The 16,565-nt window shown below is 37.4% G+C and overlaps 1 protein-coding gene across 6 annotated transcripts; it reads left to right on the forward strand.

Moving 5' to 3' along the window:
• Positions 1-990: 990 nt before the first annotated feature.
• Positions 991-16,370, forward strand: pbrm1l (polybromo 1, like). Of its 6 annotated transcripts, none has more exons than XM_079377755.1 (30): positions 991-1,110; positions 1,709-1,854; positions 1,969-2,066; positions 2,860-3,007; positions 3,200-3,352; positions 3,461-3,577; positions 3,666-3,734; positions 4,219-4,317; positions 4,396-4,481; positions 4,555-4,646; positions 4,801-5,008; positions 5,107-5,248; positions 5,347-5,429; positions 5,528-5,807; positions 6,338-6,443; positions 6,561-7,224; positions 8,052-8,263; positions 8,421-8,615; positions 8,794-8,951; positions 9,089-9,331; positions 9,410-9,555; positions 9,666-9,823; positions 10,377-10,560; positions 10,718-10,925; positions 11,230-11,428; positions 12,498-12,575; positions 13,113-13,277; positions 13,860-13,927; positions 14,021-14,225; positions 15,623-16,370. In XM_079377755.1, exons 2-30 carry the CDS (start codon positions 1,720-1,722, stop codon positions 15,784-15,786), a joined length of 4,863 nt encoding a protein of 1,620 aa, XP_079233881.1. In that variant the 5' UTR covers positions 991-1,110; positions 1,709-1,719; the 3' UTR covers positions 15,787-16,370. The 6 variants fall into 6 exon arrangements, with proteins under 6 accessions (XP_079233881.1, XP_079233880.1, XP_079233882.1 ...); XM_079377754.1 differs by having other exon boundaries at positions 993-1,286; positions 12,498-12,659; positions 15,623-16,369; XM_079377756.1 differs by having other exon boundaries at positions 993-1,286; positions 15,623-16,369.
• Positions 16,371-16,565: the final 195 nt, after the last annotated feature.

Here is a 16,565-nt window from a genome sequence, read left to right on the forward strand (position 1 = left end):
TAGGCTAGTTTTGTCCTGACCACAACATATTATTTTGTCAATGTAATCCTGGAATCGTCGCGCAGATAGCAAGCACACTCGGGCCGATTCTGGCTGAAATGCGGCTGTCAATAATTCAAATTTACACAATTCAAATTCAAATAGTTTTGTCATATTATAAGGTCCATACTCGAGTGCTATTCGCAAAACCCAAAGATTTATAAGCTATTAAATTTTGTAAGTAGATGAGTTTTGAAAACGCCTCCTGGACCACAATGCCAGAAATGACAGTCAATACATTAAATATAAATAAATATAATATAATAAATAAATATCCAACAAAATAATTTAAAACACATACATTTGTGTCACATTTTTGTACATCTTATTTTAATTAATGTATTAATTATGCAGCATGCTCATTTTATGGCCTAAAACCCAGAAGAAATTAGCGTTTTAATAATGGGATTCCTTAGGAAGTTTTAGAATGCATTACAGTATTTAAATTAAATTATTTAATTTAAATTAAACACATTTACTAAAAGTGAAAAAGTAATTAATTAATGAAAAAATAACACTTTGTGCTGTATAACGTTTATGTAATTGTGATAATAGTATATAATAGTAGGCTATTAAGTAGTAATAGTATATTTATTTAGTAAAAGTAGCATTTTTTATTATTATTATTAATCCATTGCGTTTAATAGATTTTGTTTGTCTTTATTTGGCTCCATTACTTTGCTCTTTTATCTATATTTCGTCATTCTTAATTAATTGTAGTCTTTAAAGACCGTTAACATAGATAAACACCGGCTGTGGATATGTTAAATTTAATTACGTCGTAATCCTGGAATCTATTCTTAAAATAAAATATATTTTGTAAATTTTATCCAATCTCGAATGCCGTTTGTTTTCATTTTTTTCATGAAGGAGAAGAGAATATTCAATGTTTAAAATATTCTACATTTTCGGAAGTAAGGAGGGGCTTCTTAAATGTACTTCCGGTTTCGTATGACGAAAGAGGCGGGACTTTGCTAGCTATCAACGCTACTTGCTGGCTAACAGTTACCGCTGTGTTGTTACTGAAGGATAATTCCTAACTGCGCCAATAAAGTCGAGATTTTAATACGGGTAGGTCTAAACCCTTTGTTCCCCAATACGTTTATAAAGCTCAGCTAAATTAATATAAGAAACCGAAGTGCGCTTTTCTAGAGAAGCGAGTGAGTACGAGAGCACACCGCTCTTTTGTTTGACTGAAACACGGAGCGTCGATTGGCTGTTGGCGTTTAGGGATTGTTTACCGGAAGGTTAGCATGCGGCTAAGTATGCTATTCTACACAACACTGTACACATGCATATAGTCCAACGCATAACCGCTTCTGTTAAAGGCTTACTTAACAGCTGGTATGAAATAATGCACATATGGGTGATGAATTAATGTCTAAACTTTCCTTTGTCCTCCATTAAGCAGGTCAACTGTAGTTTGATTACGATAAGTCGCCCATAGGTATGGTAAACAACATTTATTATGGGAAAATGATACATGGTGATCTACAGACATATAATACCATCTTTAAAATCATGAAAATCTGCGATAGTTATCATAAGAGTTTATCTCCATGAAATAATTCTGAGAGTCCACATCATTGTATTAATACAACTGGAAGAGTCATGGAAATAAATTAGTGCTGGAAGCCCTGAGTCTAAAATGATGTTTGTTGGTGAACAGGTACTATTTCAATGGGCTCCAAGAGAAGACGAGCCACCTCTCCCTCCAGCAGTGCCAGCGGAGGAGACTTTGATGATGCCACCTCATCCACCCCAGTCAGTGGATGCAAAAGGAGGAGAGCTTCCACCGCTCCTTCTGTTGATCAAGTGAGTACGTGGGGTTTAGTTTAGTCAGATGACTTGCTCTAGCTCACAGTTTGGATCAGTTTAGATCATAACACTGATCTTGTCAGATTGACTTTGACTTCATCTCTTGTTTAGATTGCTGTGTGCCATGAATTGTACAACACTGTCAGAGATTACAAAGATGACCAAGGCAGACAGATCTGTGAGCTCTTTGTTCGTGCTCCAAAGAGGAGGTACAAGTATATGCCTTGTCTTTTAATGTACACTGTTAGTCAAATGTTTGGATACACTTGCAGTTTTTGTAATGCATAGTATTTTACACACTTCTAAATGGAGTAAAAATCATAAAACTGAATGCTGGACAGTTTAATGGGTGCTTTTACTTTATTGTCTAGTCTCCTTCAGGGTTATTATAGTCAACTACAACTAAAACCATAATATTTTTATTACCTGTAATAGAATAAACATAGAATAAAACAGTAATTAATGTAAAATGACACTTATATTACATCACATTTGTCACAATTTTATATATATATATATATATATATATATATATATATATATATATATATTATATATATATATATATATATATATATATATTATATATATATAATATTATTATTATAATTTTTTTTAACAGAAATCATTGTGCTCTATAATTTCCTTAAATTTTGTTAGTAGTCTAATATATACGACTAAAATCATATGCATTTTTGTTACTAAAATAAATAAAATGGAAGATAAAAAAATAAATAAAAATCTTATTCAAAATATTAATACACAATAGTAGTATCTCATTGATAATAATAAAAAATACTGGCAACACATCCATTTCATAAAATAATGCATGCAGAAAAGTAAAAGTAGTAATCACACTTGTAGCTTTTTTAAGAAATTAATTCTGTATCATTCTTTTTTAAATGACTTTTACAATGTGATGAAATAAACCATACTGAGTTTAATGCATGCAGTAGACACTAACCTACACCTCAATCTCCATTCTTATTTTTCCTGTTTTAGGAATCAGCCTGACTATTATGAAGTGGTAAGCCAGCCCATAGACATGATGAAAATACAGCAGAAGCTCAGGGCAGAGGAATACCAGGATATAGAGCAGTTCTCAGCTGACTTTCATCTGCTTATTAATAACGCCAAAGCTTACTATCAAGTGAGTTTGCATTTGCATTTACACATAACATTGAAGTTTCTGGCACACGAATCAGCTCAGTGTGTATGTTATTTTCGACTACTGGTTAGCCATAGTTTCAATCAACATAGCGGTTGCGCAAGCAAAACTTTTCAGCATCACAGCCACCATTAACTCAGAAATGCTAATACACCTGTGGGTCTCTTAAAACAGGCTGACAGTGCAGAGTACAGAGCTGCCTGTAGGCTTTTGAACGTCTTCCAGTCTACCAAGAATGAACTGCTACAGGGAGCCGAAGGAGAGGAGGCTGAGGATGATGAGGACGGTGAAGATGGGGAAAACCCTAGTGCTTCCATGGAGGAGGAGGTAAAGAAAATTGACAGATTTTTATAGATGTTTTAATAGTTTTTTATTATTCATATGCATATCCAGACTGATATTATTTTTTCTCCTCTATACACCTTTGTCCAACAGAGACCAGCAAGCTATCTAAAAGCCATACTGGAGCAGCTCTTGGAGGCCATAGTATCATGCACTGATTCCTCAGGGAGGCTTGTTAGTGAGCTATTCCAAAAACTTCCCTCCAAATTGGTTAGTTATTTTGTAGTGTGGATAATCATGACTAGTTTGCTACTTTAATTACAACTGACTTCTCCCATCCCCATTCTTTCCTTTCCAGCATTATCCAGACTATTATGCCGTAATAAAAGAACCAATAGATCTGCGCGCTGTGGCTCAGAGGATACAGGTATGTGGTGCTTTGAAAATATGCTAGCGGACTATAGCGATCAAAATGTGTAGTGGTGTGTATTTGGAGCTGTTATAATAATTGACAAGACTGTCAAACACTGATGTAATGTATATCACGCATAATTGTTTGTAATAATAATGCCCATTATTTACTTAGCAATAGTTTTATAATAATTATATATCAGTTATTATGTAATGATTATTATAACATGTTAGGTGCACGTAGTTATTTTAGCTGTACAAAAATATTGTGTTGTGCTGCTTGATATTGCAAACTGGAATTTTTTTATCATATTTTTAAAATTTATTATCGTAATCAGGAACATGCTGATTTGTAGCGCAAATAGTTTCACTATTTACTTCACTTTGTTATTCTTCTAGTTACTTACCCAATGAGGAATCTCTCACATCGACATGAAATGGTTTTACTTCCTGTGTTGCAAAATAAGGTGAATAATAGTAATATTTTGTTCTGTTTTTAGGCAGGACATTACAAATCCATCAGTGCCATGGCCAAGGATATTGATATTTTGACAAAAAATGCCAAAACGTACAATGAGCCAGGGTCACAAGTTTTCAAGGTTTGTGCACCCTTGTCTATTCATCCTAAACATTTAACTCCTTGTATACAACGTAAATGCATTTTTGTCTTTGTAAAGGATGCAAACACAATTAAGAAGGTATTCGCCCAGAGAAGGACTGAGATTGAGCAGGCTGAACCCACTAAATCTAGCCTCCGCATCAGGTATTTCTTCTTTTCCTCAACTGGTTGCTTTGAAAATGCATCTTTTAGTCTGTAACATGCTGTGTTTTGCTAGAAATCGGAGGTCTGCTCAGGGTGACCGACTGTCTGCCATCACTATGGCTCTTCAGGCTGGATCCGAAAGTGATGAAGACTCTATTCTGACAGGTACATATCCACAGTTTCCTTTGTCCAAGATTACTCTATAGCAATCCATTTGAGAGATTCTGCCAACACTCTTATTCAAAAATACATTTGCAAGGTCTGCAGCTTAATATACCTGAAGGATTCTACCTTTGTCTGTCCTTATACTTTGTCTCAGGCACTATACATTATGACACTGGAGAATCAGAGGCCGATTGCGGTCTCAGTGCAAGTGGCCCAGTCTTCTTGTTGTACCAGTCAGTGCGAGGAGCCCGAAGCGTTCAGGGGCTGCTTCTCGCTGAACCCTTCCTCCAACTGCCCACACGAAGAGAGTACCCAGACTACTACCATCAGATCAAAAACCCCATCTCCCTACAACAGATCAGGTGTGGATAACCCACGTGATATATCTGCTGGTTTGAATCGTAATGTTTGAAAACAGTCAACATTTACACACTCCTTCCATATTTTATGTTCTTTATAGAGATAAAATGAAGAATGGGGATTATGAAGGAATCGAGCAGATTGAGGCTGACCTCACGTTAATGTTTGAGAATGCTAAACGCTACAACATGCCCAACTCCACCATATACAAACGTGCTCAGAGGTTACAGCAAGTAATGCAGGTCAGTAGCCTAGTGAGGAACCCATTGCAAGAATATCCTTGTGTTTCAGGGAAATTAGAAAAAAGGGTTATCTCTTTTGGGTTGAATTTGTATTCTAGCAAAAGAAAAGAGAGCTTCGAGATGACGATGAAGGAGATGTCTCTACTGCAAATTCTGACTTGGGAAGTAGTAAAAGGAAAAGGTAATTTTTAAATGTCACTCATTAATTTTTACCCATATGACTTGCAGTCAGTAATACGTTTTTTTTTTTTTATTGCTGCCATTATCTGGTCCTTAAAGCCACAAGAAGAACACCAAGAAAAACAGAATGAAGATGCTGTATGCTGCAGTGACTGAGGCACGTGAGGCAGGCACTGGGCGGCGCCTCTGTGATCTCTTCATGGTGAAGCCCTCTAAGAAGGATTACCCTGACTACTACCAGATCATCCAAGATCCAATGGACCTGCGTACCATCGAGAACAATATCCGCACTGAGCGTTATAACAATGAGGAAGCACTTATGGATGACATGAAGCTTATGTTTCGCAATGCCCGCCAGTATAATGAGGAGGGATCTCAGGTGAGCATCATTACTTTACTAAATTGTAGTAAATTGTTTACTTTTGCTAAATTGTAATACACTACTGTTCAAAAAAATCATATTATCATATTAGAATGATTTCTGAAGGATCATGTGACACTGAAAACTGAAATAATGGCTGCCTAAAATTCAGCTTTGGCATCAGAAAAAAAGTTATTTAAAATTATAATAATTCACAATGTAAATGTATTATTGTTTTTTAACTAAAACATGCAGCTTTTGAGCATGAGAAACATCTTTCAAAAACATTAAAAGTCTTACCAACCCCAAACTGTCTATATTTAGTTGCTCATTCTTATCTTTTGCAAGTATGTCTATGATGATTGACAGCAGTGTTAAAGGAACCTTTCGTTCAGAAATAATATTTCTTCATTATTAAATTGTGTGGGTTCAAACCCGAATATAGTGTCTAAAATTGAAAATTTTTAAAATTAAAAATCTATTTTGAAAGGTCTAATTTGAAATTTATGCTTGCCATTTCCTTTTTCTTTCTTTTTTTTTACCTGCAGGTTTATAATGATGCAAACATCTTGGAGAAGATAGTTAAGGATAAACAGAAAGAGCTTGGCCCTCCTCCTGAGGAAGATAACATGGGCTCTCCCAAACTCAAGCTTCGTATGTTTTGGCTAAATTTGGACACTTTAATGCACTAATAAAGAAACACATTTCAGATTTAACTTTTTTTTTTTTTTTTTTTTTATGAATTTCTACTAAATTCCTTTCTTTTTCTAGGCCGTAGTGGAGTTGCTGCCTCCCCTAAAAAGGCCCGTACCCAGACCACCCCGCTCCAGCAGAAGCTTACCAATCTCTATGAAGCAGTGCGCAACTTCACAGACAATCGTGGCCGACGTCTCAGCACCGTTTTCCTGCGTCTTCCATCGCGTTCTGAGCTGCCTGACTATTATGCCGCCATTAAGCGTCCTATTGACATGGAGCGTATCCGCAGCTACATGGTACAGGGACGCTATCAAGATGTTGACTCGCTAGCAGAAGATTTCATCCTTATGTTCAACAACGCCTGCACCTACAACGAGCCAGAGTCTCTGATATACCGAGATGCACTGCTGCTCCATCGAGCCTTCCTGGAAGCCCGTCGACAGATTGAGGATGAAGAAGAGGGAGATGACGGTGGACTGGGTGGTTTGTCGGTTGCCTCTCTTGTGCGTGAACTCATCAGGAACCTCTTTGTTTCGATGATGGGCCACCAGGATGACGAAGGCCGCTGCTATAGTGACTCTTTGGCAGAGGTTCCCGCCATCGACCCCGGTAATCCAGAAGACCCACCCCTCACTTTGGATATTATTCGTAATAATGTGGATCGCAGCCGCTATCGGAGACTGGATGTGTTCCAGGAGCATGTGTTTGAGGTGCTGGAGAAAGCAAGACGTCTCAACAGGTAAGCAGCAGGGAAGAGTGTGACCATTAGCTATTCTTGTCATTAAAGAAACTGGAATTTAAAAGATGCCACTTTCTATAAAATGAACAGGAATGGTTTTAGGCTTTACAAATGACAGAATAAGCACCATAAAAGGCTCCTAATGACTTGTTCTATTGCCAGTATTTCTCTGTGGTAGTATAGTGATCGTTTAACACAACTGAATGACTGTTGTAGATATTCAATATTAAATAGATTACTACTTAATAGATATAATTTAATAGATATAATAATATTGTTACTAATAGATATAAGTAACAATATTATTTTAAAACTTGAAATATGATTTTAAAGTATTTAAAATGTATGCAGTCTGTGAAAGTGTATCAAATATAATCCTGTAGTTTAACTGTTCAGACTTAATAAAATGCTTTGCATTGAACTCTCTGACATAGCTACAATATTTTGGCATTATTTGGCAACATAATAGCAATAGTCCCATGGGGGAAAAAAGATTTACAGATTTTGGAATGACATGAGAGTGAGCGATTGATGAGAAAATCTTAATGAATTATGCTTTTAAGCTCCGTTCAAGTCTAACAGAGTGAAGTTTGATGCTAGGGTCAACATGAAGATATGTAAATCATATCTTCACTTACTCTGCACTTATATGTATATAAAACACTATATTCTTGCACTTCTGGTTAGATGCTAACTGCATTTCATTAGCTCTGTACTTGTACTCTGCATAAATGACAATAAAGTTGAATCTAATCTAATCTAATGAATAGAAGTCAAGTTTAGAAACGGTAATCTGAGAATTCATTACAGCTGTTGTGCGTTTTCAGGACCGATTCTGAGATCTTTGAGGATTCTGTGGAGTTGCAGCATTTCTTTGTGAAGATCCGTGACGAACTGTGCAAGAATGGCGAAATCTTGCTGACCCCAGCACTGAGCTACACATCCAAACATCTGCATGCCGACATAGATCAAGAGAAGCGAGAGAAACTGCCCCAAGAAATTGAGGAAGACCAGCTGAAACGGGAAGAAGACAAAAAAGGTTCTTTGCTCTGAATGTTTTCAGAAATTGCTTTGCTGTTGCTTCTAGCATTTTTAAAGTTATGTAACACCTTTGGATATCCTTTAAAGTCTTGCTGCTATAATGACTGTCTATTTTAGAAGTGTAATAATGTGCACTTTGCTTTTATGATTAATAGCTCTTCCAGAAGAGGACAAAGCAGAGGGTGCAGCAGGAAGCCAGTGGCCATCAGGTCTTCAAAGGTCATATAGTCAGGACTGCAATTTTGAGAACAACACCTACAGCGTGGGAGATTGTGTGTATGTTCAGCCTTCAGAAGCGAATTTGCAACCTCACATTGTCTGCATTGAGAAACTCTGGAAGGATGAAGCTGGTGCGCGCATTCTCCTTTTTTTTGTATTGCCGTTGATTAATTCTCTATTGCTTCTTTGCTGATGTATCGCCTCCGTTTTACAAATCATATATATATATATATATATATATATATATATGATCATTCTTTTTTTTTCTATTTTCTTGTATTAACAATTGGATGTGTTTGTTGACTGCAGGTGAGCAGTGGATGTATGGATGTTGGTTTTATCGTCCAGGGGAAACTTTCCATTTGGCAACCCGCAAGTTTCTGGAGAAGGAGGTATTCAAGAGCGACTACTATAACCGTGTGCCTTTCAGCAAGATCTTGGGGAAATGTGTTGTGTTGTTTGTGAAGGTGAGTAACATGAGGCAAATATGTTTAAATAATAAGTTTATATGACCAAGAGATTCACAAAATAAAGCCATATGTTCCTCAGAGGCTCTTGAAGAATTTTACATTTAATTGTCTTGAATGTGGGATTGTTGTTTTAGGAGTATTTTAAGTTGCAACCAGAAGGCTTTAGACCTGAAGACGTCTATGTCTGTGAATCCCGCTACACTGCCAGGACCAAAACCTTCAAGAAGATCAAAATATGGTCCATGCCGCCAAGCTCTGTCAAACTAGTCTCTCGAGATGTTCCGTTACCTGTAGTCAGAGTTGCCTCCATGTTTGTCAGTGCAAAAGACAAAGCAGCTGATCTTCCTGATGGGGAGAGTGGTGGCTTCATCGAGAAGGTATGAAGGAAATGATTGATTTTGAGAACATTTCTTTTTTTCTTAAATTAAATTAAGCATCTCTTGCACTCATTACAGGAGCGAGAAGACATTCCAGTTGAAGTGGCCAATGGGGAGCCGGGATTCCAGTACTATGAACAGCTCCACTACAATGACAGGTGGCTTAAACTAGGTGACTGTGTCTACATACGCTCCCATGGGCTGGTGCGACCACGAGTTGGCAGGTGGGAAAAATCATGCTTATTTTGCCCCAATAACTCATTGTAAAAGTACACAATTGATAGTAATATAAGTTTGCAGCATTAGTCTGAGCTGTTATGGTTCATATGGACAGAATCGAGAAGATGTGGTTGCGGGATGGAGCGGCGTTCTTCTTTGGACCCATCTTCATCCACCCTGAGGAAACAGAACATGAGCCAACAAAGATGTTCTACAAACGTGAGGTGTTCCTCAGCAACCTGGAGGAGACATGTCCTATGACCTGCATCTTGGGTATGGGCACTGAGTGAATTAATTCATTGTAATTGTAATACAATCCTAGTTTCATATCAGTTTGCTATCCATCCACAACCAACCAAACTGTGGGTGTCCAAGCTGTGATAAAGAAATTTTGCCAACCATTCTTATCAAATGCACATGGTGCCTTTGGGATCATTAATATGCCGGGAAACTTTTCATATCACAAAGACGCTGGAAATACAGTTAAGACCTACTTCTTGCGGAAGTCTGCAGTGATTTTATGGTATAAAACTAGCCACCTCAGAACCCTGAATGCATAATTGAATCAGTGCGGGATCACTTGGCTCGAGTAAGAACAAAAATCAGCCAAGTGAAATAAATTGTTGCAGATCCAGTAGCAAATGTATCATGTTGAAACTTGTGCATTCCCACAAATGGGATTTATAGAGCTGATTAAGTGCTTGAACATTTTCATTTTAATTCCTCTGTTCTCTTCTTTGGTTCCCTACCTTGTATTTGAAAAAACTGAATCTGTTTGAAAACTTACTATGCACCATATTTTTAGTCGTTCTCTTTCTTTTCACAGGGAAATGTGTGGTCTCGTCTTTTAAGGACTTCCTGTCCTGCAGACCAACTGAATGTCCAGAAGACGACATTTTCTTGTTTGAAAGTCGCTACATTGAGAGTGAAAAGCAGATGAAGAAATTTAAAGCCTTGAAACGCTTCTCCCTCTCAGGCAAAGTTGTTGATGACGAGATCTTCTACTTTAGGTGCTTTTTACTTTCCTACCTTACATTTAGTGAGAAATATGTGTTACAGCCAGAGTCTTATTGCTTTTGTTAATAATTAATGTGCCAGACTTCAAACTAAGACTTGAAATGGTTGATTGGGTTTAGCGACTAACTGATCCTCTAAATTAATTGTCAGAAAACCGATCGTGCCCCAGAAGGTGCCATCCCCCCTGCTGGATAAGAAGATTGAGGAGCTAGAGGCTAAGTTTGCTGACATGGAAGATCTGGATGAAGATATGGATGACCTGGACGAAGATGACGATGAAGCAGCAGTGACGCCCTCAATGCCACCCAGTCAGGCATCCACAACAAGTGACATGGATATGCCTTATACTCCACCACAGGTACTGCAGTCTCCCAAGAAATCAGTCATTACCCATCCTGTCCAGTTTTACATGCACAAGAATATTCAGACATTAATCATCATCATTTTCCAATTATGTGTCCATCATAACCAGTGTTTCTTAGCAAACAAGGAAACATGAGAAAACATATATTGTTGTCTGAAAGTTATATTCAATATGCAATCACATATAAATCTTCAACTGTCTAGTTGTGAGTTGATCGACTTTTATTCTCCATAGTTTTTTTTTCTTCATATTTAACAATAGCTGACTTTTTCTTTACACCCCTGTTTCCAATGCACAGTCCACGCCAAAGATTAAGGGTATGTCTAAAAAGGAAGGAGCCAAGCGTAAGATCAACATGAGTGGCTACATCCTGTTTAGCAGTGAAGTGAGGTCTATTATTAAGGCTCGTCACCCTGATTTCTCCTTTGGAGAGCTAAGCCGACTGGTGGGCACAGAATGGAGGAACCTGGAAGCTTCTAAGAAGGCAGAATATGAAGGTACGTTCTCAACCCTTCTGCAGTTTCTCTAGTCCTGATTTCTATAGCTCACCTCATGTGATGTTGGTGAGCTTGTTTCTTCATTGGAACAGATTTTGAGAAATTTAGTGTTGTCACTTGCTCACCAATGGATCCTTTGCAGTGAATGGGTGCCATCAGAATGAGAGTTCAAACAGCTGATAAAAGCATCACAATAATCCACAAGTAATCCACACCACTCCAGTCCATCAATTAACATATTTTAAAGTGAAAAGCGGCATATTTATAATAAATCCGTAATTAAGGTGTCTTTAACTTCAAACCATTGCTTCTGGCTAAAATACAAGTCCACTATCTATAAAATTGCTTTCTCTGGTGAAAAAGTCATCTCATCCGAGAGGAATATGCACCGGTCAAAGACTGTTTACAAGCAAAACCAGTACAAAATGGTTCTAAACAAATATATCAGTGGATTTTGATATGAGACGACAATCAGGGATGGAATTTTTCACTGGAGGAAGCATTATTATGGTATTTTGGCTGGAAGTGATGGTTTGAAGTTAAAATGTCTATATGATGGATTTGTTTTTTGTGCACACACAGCTTTTCACTTCACATTTATGGTTGATTACGTTTTGATTAATGTGATGTTTTATGATATTTTACTGTTATGATTAGTTGTTTGAACTCTCATTCTGATGGCACCTGTTGGCCTGAGTAAATTGTAAACAAAAATTTATTTTAAGGTAAAATATTTCATTAAGATAAATCCAGTTATACTCAAATAAAGTAAAGCATTTTTACAAGACACTGCAATGAATACAACCAATTCAGTCACAAGATAAGAGATGTCTTTGGGATCTCACATCTGAATGTCTGAAAAGATTATTTGTCCTCCTTAAAAATAGCCAGCAGTTAATTTTCCCCATCGAAATGAATAACAGTGGTAACCAGGATTAGTTTTCCTCCATGCACGACATATGGTGATTTGCAGATTATTTCTGTATAGAAAATGTTTTTCTTATTCACAGTGTTGCTTAACACAACCACATGCCGAAGAGCCTCAATTCAGTTAACAATGTTTTCACAGAACGGGCAGCTAAACTGGTGGAGCAGCAGGAACGGGAGAGGGTCCTTCAGCAGCAGCAGCAGGCTTCCCCAAGAGCAGGTACCCCAATCGGCTCAATGATGGGGGTGGTACCTCCCCCAAGCGCTATGGGGATGCTAAACCAGGCCATGCCACCTGTGCCAGGTAACGCCAAATCGTCCCCACCCTTGCTGAAAGAGACAGATGCAGCATCCGGGCACCCTCCAACAGTTCTCATCCATTTAAACCATCTAAAACGTCAACTCATCAATCATGTCTCTAGCTTTCCCATACCAAAATGGTGCCCCATTAGTGATTATTCAGTTTATTTCACTAAATGCCTTTTGTTTGTATGCAACCTTTTTGGTCTTGTCTTGTGTTTTTGAATATTGCCACATTCTTTATTTCACATTTGCACTTTTCTTTTTGCATGATAACCTTTTTTTATTAACCTGTTAATATGTAGAGCTCTTTTTTATATGCCTGGATTAACCACATTTAAAAATTCACACTTTCTTTGACATTGATATGACTGTTATTTTGTAGTTGCATGACATGTTAGACAACTGCATGTCATCAATGCATGGATCTTTTTGTGCTATCTCCTCCTCACCCAAGGCATGATGGGAAATTATGGCCCGCCCTACATGCCTATGCAGGGTCCTTCTGAGGGCATGATGGGCATGGGTGGCGCACCACCTCATCACATGGGGGTGCCCCAGCTGCCTTCCCAACACTACCTTCTGCCAGGCATGGCCGGGTACCTTGGTATGCCCCATCCGGGTAAGAAGCACCCCAATTAGACAGAAACCCCACCTGAAGATCTTCTGACCAGCTCCAATCCAAATTTTAAAAAATGAATCTCTCTTTTATTTTTTTTATTTTTATTTTTATTTTTTTCCTTTCTCTCTCGGTTTGAAATCGTGGCTTTGTTCCAAAAACTAGTGAGCTGCCTGGACAGCAAGGCAGCTTATATGGTTTTGAAACAGAGCTGATTGTTTGTACATTGTTTTAGTAAGTGAAGAAATGCTTTTTATAAATAGATAATATCTGTATTTCTGCATGGTCTAATTTGAGTTGTATCTAATTCATAGGGTGGGAATATTCACACAACACCACTAACATGCTTTTTTCCCTCAATATCTCACTTCACACTTTCTTAATCTATTTTCTACACATGATTTGTCACCTCCACTTTTCCACTGACTGACTTCACTGAATCATTGTTTTATAAAAACACCACTTGCTTGGGGAAAATGTAACAAACATTTATGTAAACAATATTTATTTATTCAATCAGTGCACATTATTTGCAACCTTATCTGATGGAGTTGAGATTTAAACTATTTTTGCTTTCCTACTCAGGTGTGATGGGCCCAGGAATGAACGGCATGGCTGGAAGTCCTGGTCCTGGAAACCATTATGGAATGCAGGTGAAGAACATGTTCATGCAGCTTTCAGTGGTGACGCTAAATGCAGCGTCGCAGATGCAGATTGTCATCGCTGTCTTTACTTTGTCCTCTCAGATGGGTGGATATGGGCCAGGACAACAAGCTCCTCCACCATATCCAGGTCAAGGTCAACCAGGCCAGCTGCAGCCAACCCCGCCTATTTTTGTGGCCCCGCCTCCAAAACCCCAACGTCTTCTGCATTCAGAAGCTTATTTGAAGTACATTGAGGGCCTCAGTGCTGAATCCTCCACTATTAGCAAGTGGGACCAGAGCCTTAAGGGTAAAGATGATTTGCATGCGATTTGAATACGAGTTGTTTTATGTATTTCTTTTGAAGTTACATACAGTTACACTAATGTTCAGAAGTTTGAGGTCAGTAAGGTTTGTTAATTTGACCAAAATTAATACTTTTATTTAGGAAGTATGCACTAGATTGATGAAAAGTGGCAGTAAAGACATATGTGACCCTGGACCACAAAACCAGTCATAAGGGTAATTTTTAAGGGTCCGGCAGGGATTGTAGGTGGGGGGGAGTGAATGTCCACGACTACGACTGAGGTGAGACCCTTGAGCAAGGGTGTGTGTGTATGTTTGTTCGTTCGTTCACTACTCACTGCTGTGTGTGTGCATTTGTATGGGTTAAATGCAGAGCACAAATTCCAAGTATGGTCCACCATACTTGGCCACACGTCACGTCCTTTCCTTTTCCCTTTCCTTAAATTTGCCCAAATTAAGTTCTTAGCAATGCATATTATTAATCAAAAAATAAGTTTTGATATCCACAGTAGGAAATTTACAAAATATCTCCATGGAACATGATCTTTACTTAATATTCTAATGATTTTTGACAAAAGAAAAATTGATAATTTTGATCCATACAATGTACTGTATTTTTGGCTATTGCTACAAATATACCTGTGCTACTTATGACTGGTTTGTGGTCCAGGGACACACACAAGAATATAAAGATTTCTTTATAAGAATATTTTAGATTTCTGTTTCAAATGAATGCTGTTCTTTGGAATATTTTATGGTTTTTATTAAAATATTAAACAGCACAGCTGTTTTGATGATAGTAAGGAATTTTTCTTGAGCACAAAATCAGCATATTAGAATGATTTCTGAAGGATCATGTGACACTGAAGACTAAAGTAATGGCTGCTGAGAATTCACCTTTGCCTAAATTACATTTTAAAATATGCTGAATTAGAAAATGATCATTTTAAATTGCAATAATATTTCAAAGTATTACTGTTTTTACTATAAGTTTGATCAAATAAATCCAGTCTTGGTGAATTAAGAGACTTCCTTCAAAATAATTTAAAAATGTTACAGACAACAAACTTTTGAATAGTAGTATATACTAAATAATTGCAAAATAGTTTTTATTTTTAAAGCAATTGTTTTATGATATTTCCTTATACCACACTTTGTAGCATTTTTACTAAAAATGCTACATATGTTATATATAGCTTGTATATGGTATATATGGTGTCTTGCACCAAAATCATTCATAATTTAGTCATTTAAATGATTGTTTTCATAAAAATGGTTGCACCGTTAAGTCTTCAGCCAAAGCATCTCTGAATGACCCAATGTTGCTGCTCAGTTTTAGTGGCCTTATCCCAAATGATGCATGTTTTAAAAATGCTTTCTTTCTAATTTTCATTCCTTCAGCACAAAGAAAAGACTGTCGGCTCACCAGGGAGCAGGAGAGCCGTCTCCCTACTCACTGGCTAAAAAGCAAGGGCGCTCACACCACGATGGCTGACGCATTATGGCGACTTCGTGACCTGATGATGAAAGACACGCTCAATATCCGTCAGGCGTACAACCTTTAAACCTTTATTTTATCCCCAACTCTCAGGACTCTAATTTATGCAAGCCTTGTCCTACCAAATCTTTCCTATCACAATGTGATAAAATATTATGTACTGTCGGAAATGCTTCAGCAATAATCTCTTAGTTGTGTGTGTGTGTGTGTGTGTGTGTGAGAGAGAAATAAAGGTTTTAGCCACATTTAGGTACGTACGACGCACTGGAATTAAGTCACTCATGCATCAATTTATAACTACTGACATGGATTTGTGGATATGTCACTTTGACTGTTACTTTAAATTAATTTTGGTTGCGTTTATGTTGTTGAACCACATCATTTTTATATTGCTGAAAACACCAATCCTCAAATTTCTCTGGCTGTGGCCACTATATACAAAAAGGCTTCAAAAGTTGTAAAAGGACACAGTAGCAGTTTATAAATATATTTTCCTTTTATACAGAGGCAAAATAAGCTGAGTTCCTCTTTATTTTAATGATAATGCAATTTGTTAATTTTTCATGGTGTACCTACAAAAAAAAAAAAAAAATTGCATTAAGAATGACAAAATTGTCTCGATTTCACCAATAAAAAGTATTTCAAATGGATAAAGTGTGCTTCAAGTATGTCTAAAACATGTTTGTGAGAGGATTGGGTTACCAGCCCCTCCACCCACCACACCACTGTAACACAAGGCCCACCAAACCACTGCAGATTATGTTTAAATACGACTAATTAAAAATCCGAATAGTCATTTAAAGTAGGAATCAATTATTTAAAACCCATTTTTTCCCCCATAATTTT

This window comes from Barbus barbus (assembly GCF_936440315.1).
Source record: "Barbus barbus genome assembly, chromosome: 25".
Classification (NCBI taxonomy): Eukaryota; Metazoa; Chordata; class Actinopteri; order Cypriniformes; family Cyprinidae; genus Barbus; species Barbus barbus.

Coding starts and splice junctions, on each gene's coding strand:
- pbrm1l (XM_079377754.1), top strand. CDS start 1,720: ATGGGCTCCAAGAGAAGACGAGCCACCTCTCCCTCCAGCAGTGCCAGC. Junction 3,008..3,199: donor ACGCCAAAGCTTACTATCAA/GTGAGTTTGCAT, acceptor CTCTTAAAACAG/GCTGACAGTGCAGAGTACAG. Junction 12,660..13,112: donor GGCCATGCCACCTGTGCCAG/GTAACGCCAAAT, acceptor TCCTCACCCAAG/GCATGATGGGAAATTATGGC.